We start from the raw sequence: 22,035 nt of genomic DNA on the forward strand, positions 1-22,035 counted from the left end.
ACGTAACCCATATGCCTAAAGTTCCTAAGATTTTCATCTAATTTCTCTTATGCTACAAAATAATTTTCTTTTCTAAGGTTTTCTCAACAAAATAATCCCCCAAGTTTTGTTTACCCAACTATTCTCTCATAAATTGATTTTAAAGCAAAAGAATTACATTGTTTTGGGTCATTACAATGTTTTGTTTTTCTGTAAATGAACTCTCATCAAAAGTAAATAATTATTTCTCTTAATTTGATCAACTACAAAGTGTAAAATAATTTTTGTAACCATACCATCATCAGCTGTATGCAAAAGGAAAACATGAGAAGAAAACGTGGTTTGAATCTCGAGATTTTTGTCGAGCTCTGGGTGGAGACTTAGCTAGCATCAATAACAAAGAGGAACAGCAAATGATATGGCGATTAATAACGTAAGTGGCATTTTTATGGATTACTCCTTTTTGTTATCTAGTTGGTGCTTATGAAGTTGAGAAAATTTGTCTGTTTCTGAAATTGTTGTCTCAGGATGCTAGTTTGAGCACCTGTATCATCTCCAAAATCTGTGCGCCCTGTTTGATCTAGTTTTACTTTCAAATCCTTTAATTTTATAAGTGTAAATTCTGCTATGACTTGCTCTATAAAAGTTCAAGATGCTTAATACATACTTATCTTTCAATACTATATAATTATTTACTCTCAGGCAGTGGCCTGTTTTAAAGATATTTATGGGATATACCAAAATGCACATCTATTGCATAAGTCTTCTATTTAGCTGTTAAATCTCTTTACTTGTGTACTATTAATTTATGTTTTGGAGGTAACTTTCAAATGTGGTTAGTCCTCATTAGTTACTGGACTTGCTTCATGCAATAGCATATGCTTGCTTTATGTTTTGGATTTCATAGAGCTAGTGGAAGCTACCACGAACTGTTTTGGTTGGGATTGACATATGGAAGCCCTTCAGAAGGCTTTACTTGGAGTGATGGTTCTCCTGTGAGTAATTTCACTTACTATATAAGTTTCTTACTTTATCATGTATTTATTTTGATGTTATCTTTTTATTTAATCCAAACTTTTAGTAAGACAGGTCATTATCATAGCCACTATCCTGCCATGCAAAGTTGATGTGCAGGTAAACTTCCTAAAACTTGAATGTTTTATACCCTCTTATAGAACAATAGAAATAGAGACATTTTTGATATTCCCACTAATAATGATTAGGCTTCGTCGGACTTCTCCATTTCCAGGAATGAAGAAGTGAGAGCTTCTGGCATGTGCTGGCAATATTTAGAAGCCCTAGTCATCACAAGAAGTGATTTTGTATAATTTCAGTTCTACCTCTTAATTTCAGTTCTGCCTCCACCAGCAACTTTAATGAGGTGGTTTATTTGATGGCTTCATTGACATTTGGGTTTTATATTTACATCTCTGGAAAACACATCACCGTGCTTAGTCCAAAACCCTGTGGGTTATGACTCCACACTGAAAACTCCATAGAGGTCCTAGACCCAGGGCCTCCATTTGTTTCTACTGTTCATTTTGGCAAAGTTTAGTAGCTCTGTTAGCAATATTTTCTGGGTCTTTTTCTTTTGCAAGAAGAATTAATTTTATTTCTTTGTCCTACACATTTAATAAAGAGAAAAATTCCAAATAACACACTGAAATATTATCCTTTCCAATGGGTTGTAAAATTTAGGAACTCCCAATACTGAGAAGTGGAACTTTGTTGCCAAGTTTTTCCTATATATAAACCCCCATTTGCGTCCCTTGGATCCATTCTATTTAATAAGAGTAAAGAAAATGTTATAAAATTGTTATAATAATCAATTGTGTACGCTATTCAACATCGCAAGTTTCCGTGTGATGAAAGCTATTTCTTTTCTACTCATGTGTGTGAACTGTGCTTTCAAAGCAAAGCTATTGTGAAAAAAAAGTAAATTGATAAAACAATGCAAATATATCTTTCCTTTTCTGTTTGAATGAATGATTGGCGTTGGCTTGATACAAATGGTTAATGGTTGTAGTTTGATGTTTCTAATATAGGTTTCATACGAAAATTGGGCTTATGGAGAACCTAATAATTATCAAAATGTTGAATACTGTGGTGAGCTGAAAGGAGATCCTAGTATGTCTTGGAATGATATTAATTGTGAACACCTTAACAACTGGATTTGCCAGATACAAAAAGGTATGATCACCTCTTCTCTCCTTTATCTCAGCTTGGTAGACTAACCTCCTGACATCCCAGTATCTTTCCTTTATTAGCAGAAGCAAACAAACAAAATAACAGTTGGTAAGCACAGATAAATGTGCCAAAGGAACAGAGAAGATCAAAAGGCCACCCAGGAGTTCTGGGCAAGAGTCACATCCTCCCAAGTAGTTTCCAAGAGCAGCTCTGATCCTGGCCCAGGTTCCATAGCAGTAGAAGTTTGTGGGTGTCCTAGGCCGTAAGCAGAATAATGTAAATGCAACCTCCGTTTTGGAATTTTCACCTTCTGACCTACGTTAATCATCAAATAGGCGAACATTTCCCCAAGTCTGAATATTCTAAGTATTGATTTCTCAGATAAATGTTCAACACAGTGAACAATCACCCTGGAGTGGCCTCTGATGCTATGAGCCCCACCATGTTATTGATGGTCAAACAATATACATGCTGACAGTCATTATCTGGGACTCAGAAAGTTCTACATATCCAAGTCAGGCTAGAGGATCTGAGTTCTAATGTTAAGAGAAACCAACACACCAACCGTCAAATAAACAAACCTACCCTCGAACCAAAATATACCTCAATACCTCCGTTGTAAATGGATAAATGGAACCACATTGCCCTCTGCTCTTGGGGAATCTTGGCAACCATTTCAGCTCTATAGCTGGAGATGCCTTCCTGCTTTGTTTATTTTCCATCCTCCTGCTTATTATTGCTTTCAAAGTTTCCAGAATAGAAGTTGTCAGTGGTGGTCCATTGTCCTTTAACGGTCTCTTAGCTACCAATGGCTAGTATCCTTTTTGCATTATTGTAGCTTTACTCTTGCAGATGTTAAATTCATTAACCCAAAAGCTAGGTAACCTGAGTCCCTTTATCAGCTTTCAACAAAATCCAGATATGTCATTAACTAATTGGAAAGAAAAATATTTCATTTAACTTTTAGTAAATCATACATTTAAAAAAAACAGATTTTCTTAAAGAAAATACATTTTCTATGTTATAAATATTTTATAAACAAACAGTTCACATTTAATCGTTTCAACTAATGAAATCGTAAATAATTTCACAGATTATAAGATGTCTGACTGAAAAACGAACATCTGTTAAACACCTATTACATACCAATAACTCACATGTTTTCACAAACTAATCTATTTGGTTTAGTTGACAAAATTAAGGCTAAATGATTGAAACCCAGGCTTGGGATTTGAAGCTAGGCTTTCTGATTCTAAAACTCATGTGTTTTTTTTTTTGTTTTTTGTTTTTCTTTCCTTTATATGATGCTACTTGTGCCTGAAAACTGTGGTGGCTGTAATTTCTGGTGGCTACGATTGCACCTGATTTGTTTAAGTCTTCACTTCTAATTCTCTTTTCCTTCATTCTGCTCTCCACAACATGATGTACAAATTGGAGAAAGAAAGGGAAGGGAAAAAACAGAACAACTAAGTTTTTAGCAATATTAACTCATGAAAATAGTGAATATAGAAGGAAATGTAATTAGCAGAAGTTTAAGTACACTTTATTTCTACTTTGCTCTTGTTTTACAGGACAAACACCAAAACCTGAGCCAACGCCAGCTCCTCAAGACAGTAGGTGTTTTCTTATTTTCTGATCTCTGTACTGATAACCCTTTCCCTGCCTCTTTTTTTTTTCTCAATGAAAAAATGACTTGCCCTAGGAAGGTAGAGGGCAGAAGTCCTTGATACCTATGAGTGAGAATGTCATGGACGTTTGGGTCTTCCTCTCCAGAGACAAGCTCATATGCACAAACATAAGGCATGTTAATACAGTTTCTCAAGGGTTCATGAATCAATTCCAAGGTCCCGGGTTCTTCTTCTTTAGCACATATATTAGTGTCCACTGGCTGCTGTAACCAGTTACCAGGAACTTGGTGGCTTAAAGTAACACGCAGTTACTCCCTTACAGTTCTGGAAGTCAGAAATCTGGAATCAATTTCACTGGGCCAAAATCCAGATGTTGGCAGGACCACGCTCCCGTTAGGGGCTCTAAGGGAGAATCTCTTTCCTTGCCTTTATAAACCAGCATCTAGAGCTGCATTCTGTGAACTCATCTGCTCATGGCCCCTTCCTCCTTCAAAACCAGCAATGTAGCATCTTCTTCCAGTGATCACATTGCCTCTTTCTCTTTTAGTCAAATGTCCCTCTGCCCCTCTGCATAAGAATACTTGTTATTACATTTAGGGGCCACCTAGACGATCCAGGATAACCCTCCCATCTCTCAGGATCCTAACTTAATCATGACTATAAAGTCCTGTTTTCCATATAAGCTAACATTCATAAGTTCCAGGGGTTAGGAACTAGATATCTTTGGGAGCTTTTATTCAACCTACTGTAGCACAGAACTATGGAACCCCATGTGTTGGAAAAAGGCCGAGGGACCCACTTTATAGGTGAATTCCTTACTTCTACCCTGAAGCACCCAAGTCCATCTATTAGAAGTTTTGCTTTTTTTTTTTTTTTTTCTTCTTATACTGGGGTGAAAACTGCTTTCTCATAGTTCCCACTCCTTTGATCTAGAATATTATGGGTGCATTGTCTATAAATCCTCACAGCTATGCTATCGTATTGATGAGAGTGACATCCAGAGTTCTTTTACCCGGTAATGACATATGGGACTTAGCTGGCAATACAAAATGGGTCCTTTTTACTGGGTTGGTAGAAAGTGGATATTTTGGCTGAGGATTCAAATGTCTGTACTTGATGTGGACATTCTGCTGTTGTGGTCTCTCAGAGTTGCAGACACCTCTTGATATAGCAGCTCTATCCCTTTCACCTTTGCGTGCTACACACACCAGATTCTTGAATTTGTCTGTGTAAAATTCATGGCCTTTTCTCGTTAACCTTTCAGATCCACCAGTCACTGAAGATGGGTGGGTTATTTACAAAGACTACCAGTATTATTTCAGCAAAGAGAAGGAAACCATGGACAATGCACGAGCGTTTTGCAAGAGGAATTTTGGTGATCTTGTTTCTATTCAAAGTGAAAGTGAAAAGAAATTTCTATGGAAATATGTAAGAGCATCAATACATTTTTTAATGTTAACAGTTTTGGGGGGAACAGGTGGTGTTTGGTTATATGGAAAAGTTCTTTAGTGGTGACTTCTGAGATTTTGGTACACCTGTCACCTGAGCAGTGTACACTGTACTGAATGTGTAGTCTTTTCTCCCTCATCCCCCTCTTACCTGTCCTCAAGTCCCCAAAGTCCATTGTATCATTCTTATGCCTTTGCGTCCTCATAGCTTAGCTTCCACTTATGAGTGAGAATATACGATGTTTGGTTTTCCATTCCTAAGTTACTTCACTTAGAAAAATGGTCTCCAGTTCCATCCAGGTTGCTGCAAATGTCATTATTCATTCCTGAGTAGTATTCCATAGTATGCATATACCACATTTTCTTTATCCACTTATTGGCTGATGGGCATTTCGGCTGGTTCCATATTTCTGCGATTGCAAATTGTGCCAATATTAAAAACGTCTGTGCAAATGTCTTTTTCATATAATGACTTATTTTCCTCTGGGTAGATACCCAGTAGTGGGATTGCTGGATCAAATTGTGTTTCTACTTTTAGTTCTGTGAGGAATCTCCATACTGTTTTGTAGAGTTGCTGTACTAGTTTACATTCCCACCAGCAAGGTAAAAGTGTTTCGTTTTCACCACATCCATGCCAACATCTATTATATTTTTATTTTTTAATTGTAGCCATTCTTACAGGAGTAAGGTGGTGTCACATTGTGATTTTTGATTTACATTTCCCTGATAATTTGTGATGTTGAGCATTTTTTCATAGAGCATCATTGATTTAAGGATGGAACAGTGACATATGATACACATAATGTCTACCATTGGTACCTCCAGCACAATTTCTAATTATGTGCTGAATTTGCACCTCCAAAGGTCAAGTAAAGATGGAAATGCAGGAGGAGGAGGAGGTCATAACACAAGTTATGCCCTATTGTTTAAATATTTAGTGCAGAATTGCAGAACTCAGAATAATTTTTTTGTTTGTTTGTTTTTGAGACAGTGTCTCGCTCTGTTGCCCCAGCTGGAGTACAGTGGCATGATCTTGGCTCACTGCAACCTCCACCTACTGGGTTCAAGCAGTTCTCCTGCTTCAGCCTTCCGAACAGCTGGGGCTACAGGTGCATACCACCATGCCTGGCTAATTTTTGTGTTTTTAGTAGAGACAGGGTTTCACCATGTTGGCCAAGCTGTTCTTGAACTCCTGACCCTAAGTGATCTGCCTGCCCTGGCCTCCCAAATTGCTGGGATTGCAGGCGTGAACCACTGTGGCCAGTCCCAGAACCATTTTTTAGCCTGGATTTTGTGACGATCCATACTTGCTGGCCTTGAGTTCACTAATTTGATTTGCAAAGATTATAATTCTTAACTAGTTGTTATATGTCAGTCTTGGACCCTTTGTGTATCATACAGCTTAATTTTTAATTAAAAAATCTCGCTTACTTGGCCCAAATTGTTGGCCAACATATAACACAGTTTGATTATTTATTATAATCATCTTTCTTGGTTGTAACAAAATTGTGATACCATCGATATACCTATCACTGAAGGTATAATTTATTTTTATAATTTATTTTTTCCAAGAGTGCTTTGTTCAGTATCTTTCTGATTAAAATTCTTCATGACCTCATTGCCAGAGATGAGGTAACAGAGAGAAGCAGGAAAAAATAAGTTGAACAGTACTGAAATAATAAAAATGCATTTGATTTATAAAGGTACTAGAGTATACTCTGGCTTGCCATCATCTTGTGGATATAGCTTGCTTTGAAATTCTCAAGATGTTTGCTAATATTGCACAAATATATATATGAAAATCAAATATATCTATATATAGTGAAATAGTACCTTATAATGAAATTAATACATTTTGGGGTTCCTTTCGTTGCTCATGAATACACATATTCTTCCAAGTTTGAAGAACAGATATATCCTCCTTATGTGCAGATATAAATTATATATATGTAATATATACATAAGATATGTATAAAATCAATATTTAAATAATGTATATGAAATAAATATATATAAAATAAATCTATATGTCAAATATATATAGCAAATATATGTAATGTATATAATATATATTATATTATACATATCAATTCTCTCGCCTCAGCCTTCCAAGTAAATGAGACTACAGGTGTGCACCACCATCTCCCACAGGGTGATTATTTTTCATATATATTTTTTGTATATATATTTGACATATAGATTTATTTTACATATATAACTACATTTATTACATTTATAATTATAAACATATGATGTATTATAAACATATGATATGATAAATTATAAACATATGTATAAAATAAATCTAATATATGATTCTTTTTTGTATAAAAAAGAAAAATTTGTACACAATTTAATAACTTGAATTTGTAAAGCAAATGCCTTAAATCGTTCTCTATAATATTAAATGCCTACAATAGTTACATTATTGAAGACATTCTTTAAAACAAAGTAGCCAGTCAGGATTATAGGATTACACATCAAAGAAAAGACTCTTGCTTTACAAATTCAAAGTATTAAATTGTGTGCATATTTTTTTTTATTTCTATGAAGAACGTCATATAGAATGTCCTACATTTCTGTAGAAATTCCTCTCTAGAAAAGGTTTCGATTAGGCTGCCTCATTAATATGTATGTTTTATTTAAGAACTTGCCGATTGTGTGATTCTAAATTAAATTATACGTAAACTTCCATGTTTCAGGTAAACAGAAATGATGCACAGTCCGCGTATTTTATTGGTTTATTGATCGGCTTGGATAAAAAGTTTGCGTAAGTAAATCAAGCTGAAAACAACTCTGCTTGGGTTAGTGTTCTGACCGAAACCTGTGAGTTATTTTGAGATTTTTCTTTGTGGAATGCATTTTTTAAAATCCTACAGCATTCTCAATTGAAATAGCAACTTTAAAAAAAAATTCAAAATAATTCTATTAAATATTTTCAGCACTATAAATGCCAAACAAACAACTCAAAATTGGATTCAGTTTTGCAAAACTACGCTTTTCTTTGTTTTGAGATGTCATCATCTGTCAGTAAATCATCTACTAAAAAGTTGTTTTAGACATATACAAATACTGAACTTATTTAAAACATTGTAATCCCACCTGGGATGAGAACCTTGCTAACCTTGCTGCTGGGAACCACAGTATCCTTTCCTATTGCCCTGTTCCCTGTGTTAGCAGCACTGTTTTGAAGCACACTTTCAAACTGCAGGAAATACTTTCCCTTTAAAAGAGTGATTGTCCCATTTTCTATTAGATATAGGAGCCAGAAAAAGCTGTAGGAACATGAGAAAATTAATACATTTAAGTTCTTTTTTCTTGTACATTAATACATATGTCCTCTAGAGTTTGAAGGGCAGATATATCCTCCTGGCTCATGTACAGATTTTTTTAGCCTCATGTATTCCAGGGGACTGCTATTGTCATCTTTGAGCAATAGAGACCTAAATTCAAGGTCCTTATTGTTGTTATTATTATTATTTGAGACAGGTCTCGCTCTGTTGCCCAGGCTGGAGTGCAATGGGGCGATCACAGCTCACTGCAGCCTTGAAATCCTGGATTCAAGCAATCCTTCCATTTCAGCCTCCTAAGTAGCTGGGATGACAGACATGCATCACCATACCCCACAGGGTCATTATTTTTAAAGAGTACAAATGTTGGATCTTCCTTTGGACAAGGAACGTCATTTTATCATTTCTAACGTGAAAAGGTCAAATTTGATGATCTCATGACTGGTCCCCTTCTGGCTCTCACGGTCTCTGAATTTCTGTAGTTTGCAGACGTAAGTTTAGGCCACCTACATTACAAGAAACTAGAGTAAACACGAGAATCAGAGAGTGAGCCTAATGAGAAATTCTATACGCTCTGTCTCTCCATGGGTGGTTTGGTTTTGTGGGAATCATGCCCAGGGAGTACGATGGGAGGATTTTCATCTCTGGCTCACTTCCAGAGTAATCAGGGTCTCCACTTTGCGACTAAAGGTGGTTTCTTCCTGAGAGGGAAAAGAAGATAGCCTGGACATGGCATGAGGGTTGCTACTGTGGAGTGAGATGCATAGAACACACCAAATACTCAGGCATTGGGAGTTTTCCTGCCATTCTCTGGAGGTCTCCCTATTCTGGGTTGACTTGTCCTGCCCCACCAGTAGGCTGTAGCCAACTATTTTTTTTTTTTTTTTTTGAGACTAAGTTTCATTCTTGTTGCCCAAGCTGGAGTGCAATGGCGTGATCTTGGCTCGCTGCAGCCTCCGCCTCCCAGTTCAAGCGATTCTCCTGCCTTAGCCTCCCAAGTGGCTGGGATTACAGGAGCCCACAATGATGCCTGGCTATTTTTTTTTTTAATTTTAATTTTTAGTAGAGATGGAGTTTCGCCATGTTGGTCAGGCTGGTCTCAAACTCCTGGCTTCAGGTGATCCATCCACCTTGGCCTCCCATAATGCTGGGATTACAGGTGTGAGCCACTGCTCCTGGCCTGTATCCAATTATTCTAATGATTGGATCATTGCAAAATGCCTGAATTTTCTTTTCCAGTTGGATGGATGGAAGCAAAGTGGATTATGTGTCTTGGGCCACAGGTGAACCCAATTTTGCAAATGAGGATGAAAACTGTGTGACCATGTATTCAAATTCAGGTAGGCAAGTCATGCATGTTGAATTTGCTTTGTGGCATGGCGTGTCATGTGCCACATGCCTACACTAAAAGTAGCAAGTTGTGCGCTATGTCAGGCAAGATAAGAAGAGAGAATAAAGGATAATTCTAATTTTAGCAACATAGCAGTTCAATTTGTAAGGAGAATGGATGCTTAACATTTACACTAGTAAACAACATAGTTAATCTTCTCACTTCTTCCCAAATTAGGAACCACTTTTTCATGTTCTGATTTGAAAAAAATTACCCAGAATTTATCTATCTCCTTTATTTCTCTCTGGCTCCTTATTATTCTGCAAAATGGGAATAATGACAGAATCTATCAATTGTTGAGAAGATTAAATGAAATCATACATCTAAAATACTATGTAGATGCTTGGTGTATACAAAGTTTGCTATTGTTAAGTTATTATTATTAGCTATTACCATTTAGGTAATACATCTGCAACATTAAGTACATGTTTGGGTCATAGGATGCTCTCTATAAAGTGGAACTATTATTAGTTTAAGTAAAACAACAAAAGAATATTGCATGGATACCTCTAGTCACATGTAAAAACCAAGTTTGATTAGAGTCTAAATAAGTTTTGAGAATTCTTGTAAAATATAAATATATTTTTTAAAAATAATGTTTTAAAACATAAAGAAGTGAATCTAATTTAACTATTTTTCTCTTTGCCAGGGTTTTGGAATGACATTAACTGTGGCTATCCAAATGCCTTCATTTGCCAGCGACATAACAGTAGTATCAATGCTACCACGGTTATGCCTACGAAACCCTCGGTCCCATCAGGGTGCAAGGAAGGTTGGAATTTCTACAACAACAAGGTACTAAGAGAATTAGTTGCGATCTTGGCACTGATCAGTATGGAGAGTGACGCAAATCTTTCAGCTCAAAGTTAACTTGTGCTAGCCTCATCACTTTAGAAAATTTTTGGCAAGACTAGGTGAAGATTTGCATGACAAACTCTCTATGGAAATTGAGAGCATACTTGAGATATTATCCACATTGATGTACCCTTTCTCCTGAGGGAGAATAAAACTTTGCAAAGAAAGTGAGTGGGTCATAAAACTAACAGTTTTTTAAATCTCTAGTTGGTGGTGAGAAATTTCTGATTTAGCTATAATCTTCATGAATAATTTTGCTTTTGGTAGAACAAAGTTGATCATCTTTAGTTAACCCCCATGGTTTTTCTTTTTCTTTTTCTGCTCCCCCCCACCGCCTTCCATCCCAGTGTTTCAAAATCTTTGGATTCGTTGAAGAAGAAAGAAAAACTTGGCAAGAGGCACGAAAAGCTTGTATAGGCTTTGGAGGGAATCTGGTCTCCATACAAAATGAAAAAGAGCAAGGTATGTGGCCATTTTGCAATTAGTTGTGCATTTAAATATGGAATTTTGACTGCAAAATGGTAAAATATTGCTGACAGTAAATGACTTTTTGGTTTTCCAGTGTAAAAGCTAAGAAAGTGGAAAAAATCAAATGCTTATTGAAAACTATTTTATTCAATTATAGCGCATATTAAGCTGTTTATTTTATATAAAAAAAGTCATCACAACTCTAAGAAGCAAGTATTATAACCCCATTTTGTGAGTGGGGAAATGGTGCATAGACAGCTTTGAGTGAAGGAGCTTGCCTGTTAAGCAGTAGAGCTGGGAATGAAACCTAGGCTTGTCCAGCTTTCTACCAAACCAGTTTGCTCCCAAAGAGTCAAAGAAGAGTACTTCTAGTAATAAGATGAAAAATTGCTGCTTTCCCATTTATTGCTTTTCTAGTCACTTGATCATATAACTTGTAATGTAACACAACTGATATTTTAAATATGAACTTTGAACAAATTTCAATTTTTTTTTTTTGAAACAAGGTCTTATTCTGTTGCCCAGGATTATAACTCACTGCAGCCTCGAACTCCTAAGCTCAAGCAATCCTCTTGCCTCAGCCTCCTGGGTAGCTAGGGCAGGCCTGAGTCATAATGCTCGGCTAATTTTTTTTAAGTCTTTGTTGTTGTTGTTGTCGTTGTTGTTGTTGTTTTGTAGAGGTAAAGTCTCACTATGTTGCCCAGGCTGGTCTTAAACTCCCACCTCAGCCTCCCAAAGTGTTGGGATTATAGGTGCGAGCCACCATACCTGGCTTTGAAATATTTTTTGATAAAACATGAAAATAAGCAAGAACTATGAAGGAGAATATTCATCATATTCATAGAGCAGATGGAAAAATCATGATATTGTCATCAAAAGAAAGATACCCACCATTTCTACCTGATCTTTCTGTGGAGGCATCCACTGAAATAGGTATTAGGTTAAATTGTGACTTGCCCTTTAAGGAGGGTTTTGACCAACTGCAGGAGATTCAGACTAAACTGATGACGGGTTTGGAAATCACTGCAAGTGAGTCAGGGTTGAAAGACTCTCAGGTTATACAACTTGGAAAAGAGAGGATGTGGATTTTGAAGGATCACCCTGTGTCGCCTCAGATATAAGACCCGGAACCAACGAGCGACAGTCACAGGGAAATAGATTTAGGCTCAAATTAGGGGTTAGGGGCCATTGTTACAGAATTGATGGGATAGACTGCTTTGTGAGGAAGGTGAAGTTTCTAAAGGGCTGTGAAAATGCTTACACTGGAAGATACTCAGATGGATGCTAGAGCATCCTGTATGTTAGCTGGGATGTAGTACAGAAGATGCTCAACAGTTTTTTGTTGTATATATAACTTTATAAGGACATGGTAGGAGACATATGGACTGAGTATTCTGTAAGCTCTCTTTTGGTTCTGAGATTCTTTGACTTCTAGAATCATTTATTTCAAAAATGATACGAGAAAGAAAATAGAAGAAAAACGTAGGAAGTAAGAAAGGCACTAGAAACATGTAGGGTGCTCTCTCAAAAGTCTTATTTGGCTTTGTGAATGCCGCCATGTGCTCTCTGAGAACACATTGTACAATAAATCCCAACGAAGCTTTCACTGAGAACGTTTGACAAGTTGAGCAATTTGTCAGGCACTGAAAGAGAAGGGTCACACCAAAGCACACAGTACAAGAACATAACATTCACATTTCTCCAACTGGCCTACCCCATTTTGGGCTTAGCTACCCAGCAGAGAAACACAATGATTGATTTCCCCTGTTAACCACAAAGTGCTGATTCCTGGCACAATGAAATTGAAACTGGATAATAGAGACGTGCAGAAGGAAACAATTTTCCGATAAAATAACATTATTCCTGGCAAAACAGGCACACGTTGTTGAATTCTTATTGTGGTTGTTGGCAGAAAAAAGTGCTGAATCTTGGCAGGTAGAGCTTTTCCATGTTTCATTTCAAGCTGGGGATGAGGCAAAAGTTATGGTCTTATTTGGAAAACGAAACAATACCAAAACAACTATCTACCCATGCTCTTTTCTTCTTAGAGACAGGGTCTCGCTTGATCACCCAGGCTGGAGATCATTGATGTGATTATAGCTCACTACAGCCTCCAACTCCTGGGCTCAAGTAATCCTCATGTCTCAGCCTCCAAAGTAGCTGGGACTACAGGTGTGCACCATCATACCTGGCTAATTTTTAAATTTTTTTGTAGAGAGAGGGTCTTTCTATGTTGCCCAGGCTGGCCTTAAACTTCTGACCTCAAGTGATCCTCCCACCTTGGCCTCCCAAATTGTTGAGATTACAGGTGTGAGCCACCATATCTAGCTGTACTCATGCTCTTTTTTCTTTTCTGAAAAAGTTGGAAGAATTAAAAAAAAAAATCTTCAGTTAATTGAGAAAAATAGAAGTCTCTGAGTGAGATGGTAGCTGCCTCTTCTACTCTGCAGAAAGAGTAAGCGTATAGCAATGGAATTGCTTGAAATTCCATGAAATTGTTTGTTCCTGAATACACAGATAATTATATCTCTGCAGATTTCTATTTTATATTTTCTATTAGTAACCCTGAGTGCTTAGTCATTCTATTTCCTATTTACATTCAGGAGACGTGTTTAAGTGTAAATGTTTGCAAAGTGTTGTTTAGTAGAGTAGGTACTTGTCGGTCTAGGAGGTAATGGCTCAGGTGGTGGTTCTGGCCCCAGATGGCAGCTGCCATGGGAGGCCTGGTGGTGGACTGAGGGAAGGGGAGGGACACATGTACAATTCAACCTTTTATGTCTCTTGGATGTTTGCCACCATCCGCTTGGTCACAGAATTGATAAGCAAGAAGCCATATTCTATAGTATCATCCAGTGATGTGAGCACTTTATTACTGATTGATTTGTGTAGAAATGGGGTCTCCCTTTGTTACCCAGGCTGAAGTGCAGTGGCACAACCATGGCTGTCTGCAGCCTCAACCTCCTGGGCTCAAGCAACCCTCCTGCCTCAGCCTTTTGAGAAGCTGGGACTACAGGCGCACGCCACCGATGCTTTGTTAATTTTTGTATTTCTTTGTAGAGACAGGGTGTCACCATGTTGCCCAGGCTGATCTTGAACTCCTGGCCTCAAGCAATCTTCCTGTCTCTGCCTCCCAAAGCACTAGGATTACAGGCACCAGCCACCATCCCCAGCCCCTGATGTGAGCGTTTCAGCATCAGGATGGTCCCTTGGATCCAAGCACACTGAGTAGATGGACAACTGATCTCCAGGGATTTCTACCCCACCTCCCCAGGAGGAATCTCAATTGGGAAACTTTTGGTTTGGCAATCTGAGATACTGAGAATTTGATAGCTGTGTTAGTCTCTTCTCACACTACTGTAAAGAGCTGCCCAAGACTGGGTAATTTATAAAGGAAAGAGGTTTAATTGACTCACACTTCCACGTAGCTGGGGAGGCCTCAGGAAATTTACAATCATGGTGGAAGGGGAAGCAAACATGTCCTTCTTCACATGGTGGCAGGACAGAGAAGTGCAAAGCAAAGCGTTAAAAGATAAAACCATCAGCTCTTGTAAGAACTCATCTCATTCACTATCATGAGAACAGAATGGGAGAAACATCCCCCATGATTCAGTTACCTTCACCTAGTCTCACTCTTAATATGTGGGAATTACGACAATTGCAGGTGAGATTTGGATGGGGAAACAGAGCCAAATCATATCAACAGTCTAATGATTCGTGTTTTGACAGTTTTTATTTTTTTCAGAACTGTCTGGGTTAAGAGTCCTTTGTCCCATAGTTATTATATAAATCAGATTATCTTATTTACAGAGTCAGGACAGTCACAAATCCATATGGTGACTTTTTATGAATTAGAAAAAGTTGTGGTACAACCAGGGCAGCCACAACGCAGATAAGGGTGCACAGAATGGAGCCCTCGGGCAGGGTGCAACTTGGACAAGTGTCTTCAATGGCCTAGATAAAACCTAGACTTCTATTGTATGAAACTTTTCAAAGTCCAAAGCTCAAGTGATAACACAATGCTGATATTAGAATGTTCGTGTGTTCATGGTAAATGTTTTTAAGTAACAGTGACACAAATCACATGCTCTGTATTTTGAAATTCATATATTTTGAATATTTTCCATATTTTGAGTATCAACCCTCAAAGTTTAAAATTATTTCGTGAAATTTTCTTTCAGCATTTCTTACCTATCACATGAAGGACTCCACTTTCAGTGCCTGGACTGGGCTGAATGATGTCAATTCAGAACACACGTTCCTTTGGACGGATGGACGAGGAGTTCATTACACAAACTGGGGGAAAGGATACCCCGGCGGAAGAAGAAGCAGTCTTTCTTATGAAGATGTAAATATCAGATTCAGGTCACCTCTCTACACACCATCAGCTTGCATAGGGTTATCATCTTATTGATTACTCTTCCATGAAAGAATCTACCAGAATACTCCTTGATCTGGTCCACGCTTGCAGATTTTACCTATTTCAGACTGAGCTGACTTGGAGGGAGGGAGTATAAATACAGTTAAAAAATCTTTGGCTTGGGGAAGTGGCGATAGTGAGGGGTCAGGAAACCCAGTTCCATTCTAAGCCTAACTTGCAGTCAAAAGAAACACTTCAACCTAGAGTTACCAACTTTCTTTGTGTCACCTTCCCCTTATCCCTTGCAGCTGCTGTAGTATTTGGGGTGTAGGCCTGGAAGCTACTACTGCTTCTAAAGATCACATCATCATCGTCCATCATCATCACCGTCATGATCATGAGCTAATATTTGTAGACTGCTTATTATGTGCCAGATGCTTTTGTACATTAACCTGGGAGACAGATTGCTACTTTATTTTACTACTTTTTTTCACTACTTTTTTTCTTATATAATTGAACAACCAACTTATCAACATCAACACCATGCTAGGGATTGTAAAATGTGTGACGAAATGGAAGACTTTGTTTTTACCTTAAAAGTGTGTACACTTAAACTAGACCACAAGTCTTATATAAGAAGGAAGATAGGAAAGAAATGAACATGTCTAATGACAGGATCAGCTATAAACACTGTAGCAGCTAAGAGGAAACAAGCTCACTGTGGAATGGGGTGATTTAATCAGTCAACACACATCTATGGTATCCTATGTGCTGGACACTGTCTTTGTCCATGGTGGAGGAAAGAAATATGAAAAAGAATCAGCTATGGGTCCTTCCTCCCTCCCTCCCTCCCTCCCTCTCCCTCTCCCTCTCCCTCTCTCTCTTTCTCTCTCTCTCTCTCTCACTCTCTCAGTCTCTCACCCCATTGCCCAGGCTGGAGTGCAGTGGCATGATCTCGGCTCACTGCAATCTCCACTTCCCAGGTTCAAAGGTTCTCCTGCCTCAGCCTCCCAAGTAGCTGGGATTACAGGTGTCCCTCACCATGACTGACTGATTTTTGCATTTTTAGTAGAGAAGGGCCTTTACCATATCGGCCAGGGTGGTCTCCAACTCCTGACCTCAAGTGGTCCACCTGCCTTGGCCTCCCAAAGTGCTGGGAATATAGGCATGAGCCACCACGCCCATCTGGGTTTTTGTTTCAAGAAATTTAAAACATAATAATCAGGGGAACTTAGCAAAAGGATGAGAAAGGCCATGTTAGATGGTCAAGGTGGGCAGTCTTCAAGCAAGAGATACATGATGTGTTTGGGCAAATGGAGTAAATGGCTTTGAATGTAGCAGGAGTTTTATGCAGAAAAAGAAGTCGGAGTAAGCTACGAAAGGTGGAAAGTAGAATTTAGAGAAATGTAGATGCCCTATGATGGAGTTTGGACTTTGTCGAATAAGCAAAAAAAAAAAAAAAAAAACTAGAAAACTGAACTGCTCAAAATGGCATTTTTATGACCATTAATAATTTGGTAGCTATTTGCCAGGTGAATACATTTTGGTGATGGAGCCAGACAGCAGCCCGTAGGTTGCTCCATTCTTTTGTTTCTTTACTTTTCGAATAAACTTGCTTTTACTGTAGATAAAAAATAACTGGTGATGGGTAAATAATTTTCTGTGGAGAAATTCTTTCATTTTCATGACACCAGTGAGGGCTGAAGACTTACTGAAGAAGTGAAAGTAGAATGGAGCAAGACAGTATTTGCTTAGACAGATTTAATGGATGAGAGGTGAATTTCTTGTAAATCAAAAGCATTCATTATCATACACATTTTTGTTGTTTTTAGAACATAAAGAAAGACAGAAACAATAAAAACAAACCAACAAACAAAATCTGTAATCTCACCAATTCAGAAAAAAAACACTGCTTATTTTTTGTTGAATTTTTTTCCCAGACTTTTTCGTAGTGCATATAAACAGATAAAGTTTATATTTCACAAAACTGGAATCAAAATACACATAATGCTTTTTATTTTATTTTATTTTTTTTGAGATGGAGTCTCACACTGTCACCCAGCTGAAGTGCAATGATGCGATCTTGGCTCACTGCAACCTCCACCTCCCGGGTTCACGCGATTCTCCTGCCCCAGCCTCATGAGTAGCTGGGATTACAGGAGCACACCACCACACCTGGCTAATTTTTTTTTGTACTGTTAATAGAGACAAGGTTTCACTACATTGGCCAGACCGGTCTCCAACTCCTGACCTCGTGATCCACCCGCCTCGGCCTCCCAAAGTGCTGGGATTACAGGCATGAGCCACCGCGCTCCGGGCAATGGTTTTTTAAAAACAATTTCAGGACTTTAAAATGGAGAAGATGAATATAGTTAGAAAAGGAGAGAGAACTTTTAATATGTGTTTTGTGGGGGAAATATGCTTGGATTGTAACAGGTTTTCTGGATCAGAGACTCTGAGCCAGGATAATGGGGGATAAAAATAGTTAAGAAAGGAAGTGGGGTGAGTGGAGAACTTTTGAAATGTAAGTTTCAGGTTGCCTGACGTTGTATCACATGGGATGAAGACACCGCAGGTTGACAAGATGTCTGTGGCGGGAGTGTAGGCTGTGATTCACTGTAGCTCAAGGGATGGGTTAAAGATGTGTTGACTTCACAGTGACACATCTCTTACATACTTTCATTCAGAAAAACTGTAGTCACCTTTTTTGGTTGTCTTTGTGTATCACTATTAGTGTATTATTATTGACAACATTTTCTTTAATTTCTAGGTATTTTGGAATTTTCCAGTGTTACTGATTTCTAGTTTAATTCCATTGTGGTCTTAGAGAATAGTTTATGTATTTTCTGTTCTTTTAAATTTGTTAAGGCATGTTTTATGGCTCAGAATATGGTCTATCGTGGTGAATGTTTCATGTGATCTTGAGAAGAATATATATTCTACTGTTATGGGACGAAGTAGTTTACAGATGTCAATGAGATCTGTTTGATGGATGGTACTGTCCAGTTTATGTTCTTACTGATTTTTTGCCTGCTGGATCTGTCTATTTTTGATAGAAGAGTATTGAAGTCTGCAATCCTAATCATGGATTTATCTTTGCAGTTCTATCAGTTCTCACTTTATGTATTCTGATGCTCTATTGTTGGCCACATACGCAATAGAGACTGTTATGCCTTCGTGGAGAACTGTCTGCTAGATCATTATGCAATGTTCCTCTTTACCTCTGGTAACTTTCCTTGCCCTGCAGTCTACTCTGTCTGAAATTAATATAGCTGGTCCAGCTTTCTTTTGATTAGTGTTAGTATAGTGTATCTTTCTCCATTTTTCTTCACTTTTAACTTGTGTGTATCTTTATATTTAAAGTGAATTTCTTGTACCAATATATGAGTCTCTATTAATTTGTGTATTTAGACCATTAACATTTAAAACGATTGTTGATATAGCTGGGTTAACACCTATCATATTTGTTATTGTTTTCTGTTTTTATTCTGTATTTCATTTTTTTGTCTTCCACTCTTTCTTGCCTTCTCTGGTTTTACTTCAATATTTTGTATGATTTTATTTGTTCTCTATACGTTAAGAAAACTTTTTTCTTTTCTTTTTTCTTTTTATTATAAATAAAGATGGGTCTTTCTGTGTTACCCAAGCTGGTCTTGAACTCTTGGGCTCAGGCAATCCTCCTACCTTGGCCTCCCAAAGTACTGGGATTACAGCCACGAGCCACCATTCTTGGCCTAAAACAAAAACAAAAACAAACTTTCTTTAGTGGTTGCTCTTGAGTTTACAGTATACATTTACAACTAATTCGAGTCCTTTTTCAAATAGCATGTAAGAAAGCATCTCCTACTTCTTCCTCCTCTCCTATGTAACATTGCTATAATTTATTTCACTTATCTATAAGCTATTATCACCAAATACATTATCACCAAATATATTGTTGTCCACTTTTTACATTAGAGTCCTTAGTATATTATTCATAGTTGTTTAACAACAACTATAGTTGTTTGAACAAACTGGTATCTGTTAGATGAATTCAGAATGAGGAAAATGAAAAATTCTGTATTTCTTTCATTTATTCCTTCTCTAATGCTCATTTATTTATATAGACCTGAGTTTCTGACATATATAGTTTTCTTTCTTTTTTCCTTTTAACATTTCTTTCAAGCTAAGTTTACAGGCAACAGATTTTCTCAATGTTTGTTTGTCTGAGAAAGTCTTTGTTTTCTTTTCACTTCTTAAGGATAATTTCACTGGAGACAGAATTCTAGGTTGGTGGGTTTTTTTCTTTCAGCACTTTAAATATTACATTCCACTCTTCTTGCTTGCATGGTTTCTGAAAAGAAATCCAACGTAATTACTATTCTTGCTTCTTTATGGATAAAAGGTTTTTTTTCCTCTGGCGTCTTTCAAGATTTTCTCTTCATCTGTGATTTTCTGCCGTTTGAGTATGATGTGTCTAGATGTTGTATCTTAGTATTTATCCTGTCTGATGTTCTCTGAGCTTCCTGGATCTGTGATTTGCTGTGATTTGCTATCAATCATTAATTTTGGGAAATTCTAAGTCATTATTGCTTCAAATAATACTTCTTCTGTTCCTTTCTCTCATTTCCTGGGCCACACCCAGTGAGCCTATCAGAGATAATCTTCATTTCTGTTAAGGTGTTTTTGATTTCTAGAATTCCCTTTTGATTTTTTCTTAGCATTTTCATCTCTCTGCCTATGTTAGCTACCCAGTCTTGCTTGTTGTCCACTTTTTACATTAGAGTCCTTAGCATATTATTCATAGTTGTTTAAATCTTTGATAATTCCACTATCTTTGTCATATCTGAGTCTGCTTATTATGCTTGCTCTTCGCTTCAAACTGTGTGTGTGTGTTTACAAAATCTTTTAGTATGTCTTATATTTTTATGTTGAAAACTGCACATGTATTATAGTGCAGGGGTCTGCAACCCACGGGCCGCAGATGGGTACCAATCCATGACCTGTTAGGAACTGAGCCTCACAGCGGGACGTGAGCAGCAGGCGAGTGAGCAAAGCTTCATCTGTATTTACAGCCACTCCCCGTCACTCGCATCACTGCCGGAGCTCTGCCTCCTGTCAGATCAGCAGCAGCATTAGACTCTCATAGAAACGTGAACCCTATTGTGAACTGTGCATGCGTGGGATGTAGGTTGCGCACTCCGTATGAGAATCTAATGCCTGATAATGTGTCACCGTCTCCCATCACCCCCAGATGGGACCAGGTTGACCAGGGAAACAAGCACAGGGCTCCCACTGATTCTACGTGATGGTGAGTTATATAATTATTTTATTACAAGGTACAATATAATAATAATAGCAATAAAGTGCACAATAAGCATAATGTGCTCAAATCATCTCGAAACCACCCTCCACCCCAGTCTGTGGAAAGTTTGTCTTCCATGAAACTGGTCCCTGGTGCCAAAAAGGTTGGGAACTGCTGATGTAGTGGATAAAGGGAACAGAGGTAAATAGACATTTAGTGTGAGGGTTTGTGTTTATTTAGCTACGAGTTAGGCTGTGTTTGCTGTTTGCTGTCACGTTAGGTGTCAGAGGTTAAACTCTCTGGTGTCCTTGTTCCTGTCTCTCCTGTTGTCTTTGGGTTCTCCTAAAGACTTCTTAAATAATGTCAGAGAGGCACAGTTCTTCGGCTGTATCTGCCTGTTGTCATACGGGAGCCCCAAGGATATGGCTGTAAGGTACTGGGGAGGGGAAGTATGTCGTAGTCCTATGATGGGGACTTGGACTTTTAGGGAATCTGTGCTGTGACCTTCAAAAGTGCTTCTCAGTTTTGTTTTGTTGCTTTTTCCTTTTGAGTGAGACAGGAAAGCTAGAGAGGCTGGAGTTGAGTATTTCTTTTCTTCTAGGTTAGTTAATGTGTGGTGAAACCACAGTCAGTCAAGCACGGGTAAAGTTGTTGCTCTTGAGTGCTGGTCTTATTAAGAACAGAATGAATGAATGCTCTGTCGTATTTAAAAATGGCTCTTCTCCCGCCTCTCCTGTTGGAAGCAAGTGGACATTTTTCTCCAGTCTGCACTGTAAGAATCTGGTAGGGCTCCTGGAAAGAAAACTCACAAAACTCTGGACTCTCCCTAGGACTGCCTCCCCAGGTACTCCTCTGCCAATAGTTTTTAATTTTCAAACTTGTCCAAACTGAACTTCCAGCAATGTGTCAACGACATTTAGTATCTCCTGCCTCAATACTGGTTCCCGCTTTCTGCTCCTGGGCTTCTGCTCTGGTCCGTTCTGATTTCCTGTATCCATCAGTCTGTTTCTCCAATTTGGGGGGCAGCTGTTTGTCTTGTGACCTCCATTTTCCAATGCATTTAAAAGAAGTTGTTGATTTTCAGCTTTTCTAGCCTTTTTCTTGCATTGTGGATGGGAGTGACAACTTCCAAACTCCTTATATATCAAA

The 22,035-nt window shown here is 38.0% G+C and overlaps 1 protein-coding gene across 1 annotated transcript in view; it reads left to right on the forward strand.

Annotated features, from left to right (window-relative positions):
• The window catches only part of MRC1 (mannose receptor C-type 1), a 104,879-nt gene that overhangs the window by 66,398 nt on the left and 16,446 nt on the right, over positions 1 to 22,035 (forward strand). The window contains exons 13-22 of the mRNA XM_033208764.1: positions 285 to 412; positions 887 to 974; positions 2,025 to 2,169; positions 3,738 to 3,779; positions 5,059 to 5,222; positions 7,945 to 8,012; positions 9,772 to 9,872; positions 10,572 to 10,717; positions 11,125 to 11,239; positions 15,424 to 15,590. Coding sequence (XP_033064655.1) covers positions 285 to 412; positions 887 to 974; positions 2,025 to 2,169; positions 3,738 to 3,779; positions 5,059 to 5,222; positions 7,945 to 8,012; positions 9,772 to 9,872; positions 10,572 to 10,717; positions 11,125 to 11,239; positions 15,424 to 15,590 — 1,164 coding nt within the window. The remainder of the gene's footprint in view (positions 1 to 284; positions 413 to 886; positions 975 to 2,024; positions 2,170 to 3,737; positions 3,780 to 5,058; positions 5,223 to 7,944; positions 8,013 to 9,771; positions 9,873 to 10,571; positions 10,718 to 11,124; positions 11,240 to 15,423; positions 15,591 to 22,035) is intronic.

This window comes from Trachypithecus francoisi, unplaced genomic scaffold (genome assembly GCF_009764315.1).
Source record: "Trachypithecus francoisi isolate TF-2019V2 unplaced genomic scaffold, Tfra_2.0 Lachesis_group9, whole genome shotgun sequence".
Classification (NCBI taxonomy): domain Eukaryota; kingdom Metazoa; phylum Chordata; class Mammalia; order Primates; family Cercopithecidae; genus Trachypithecus; species Trachypithecus francoisi.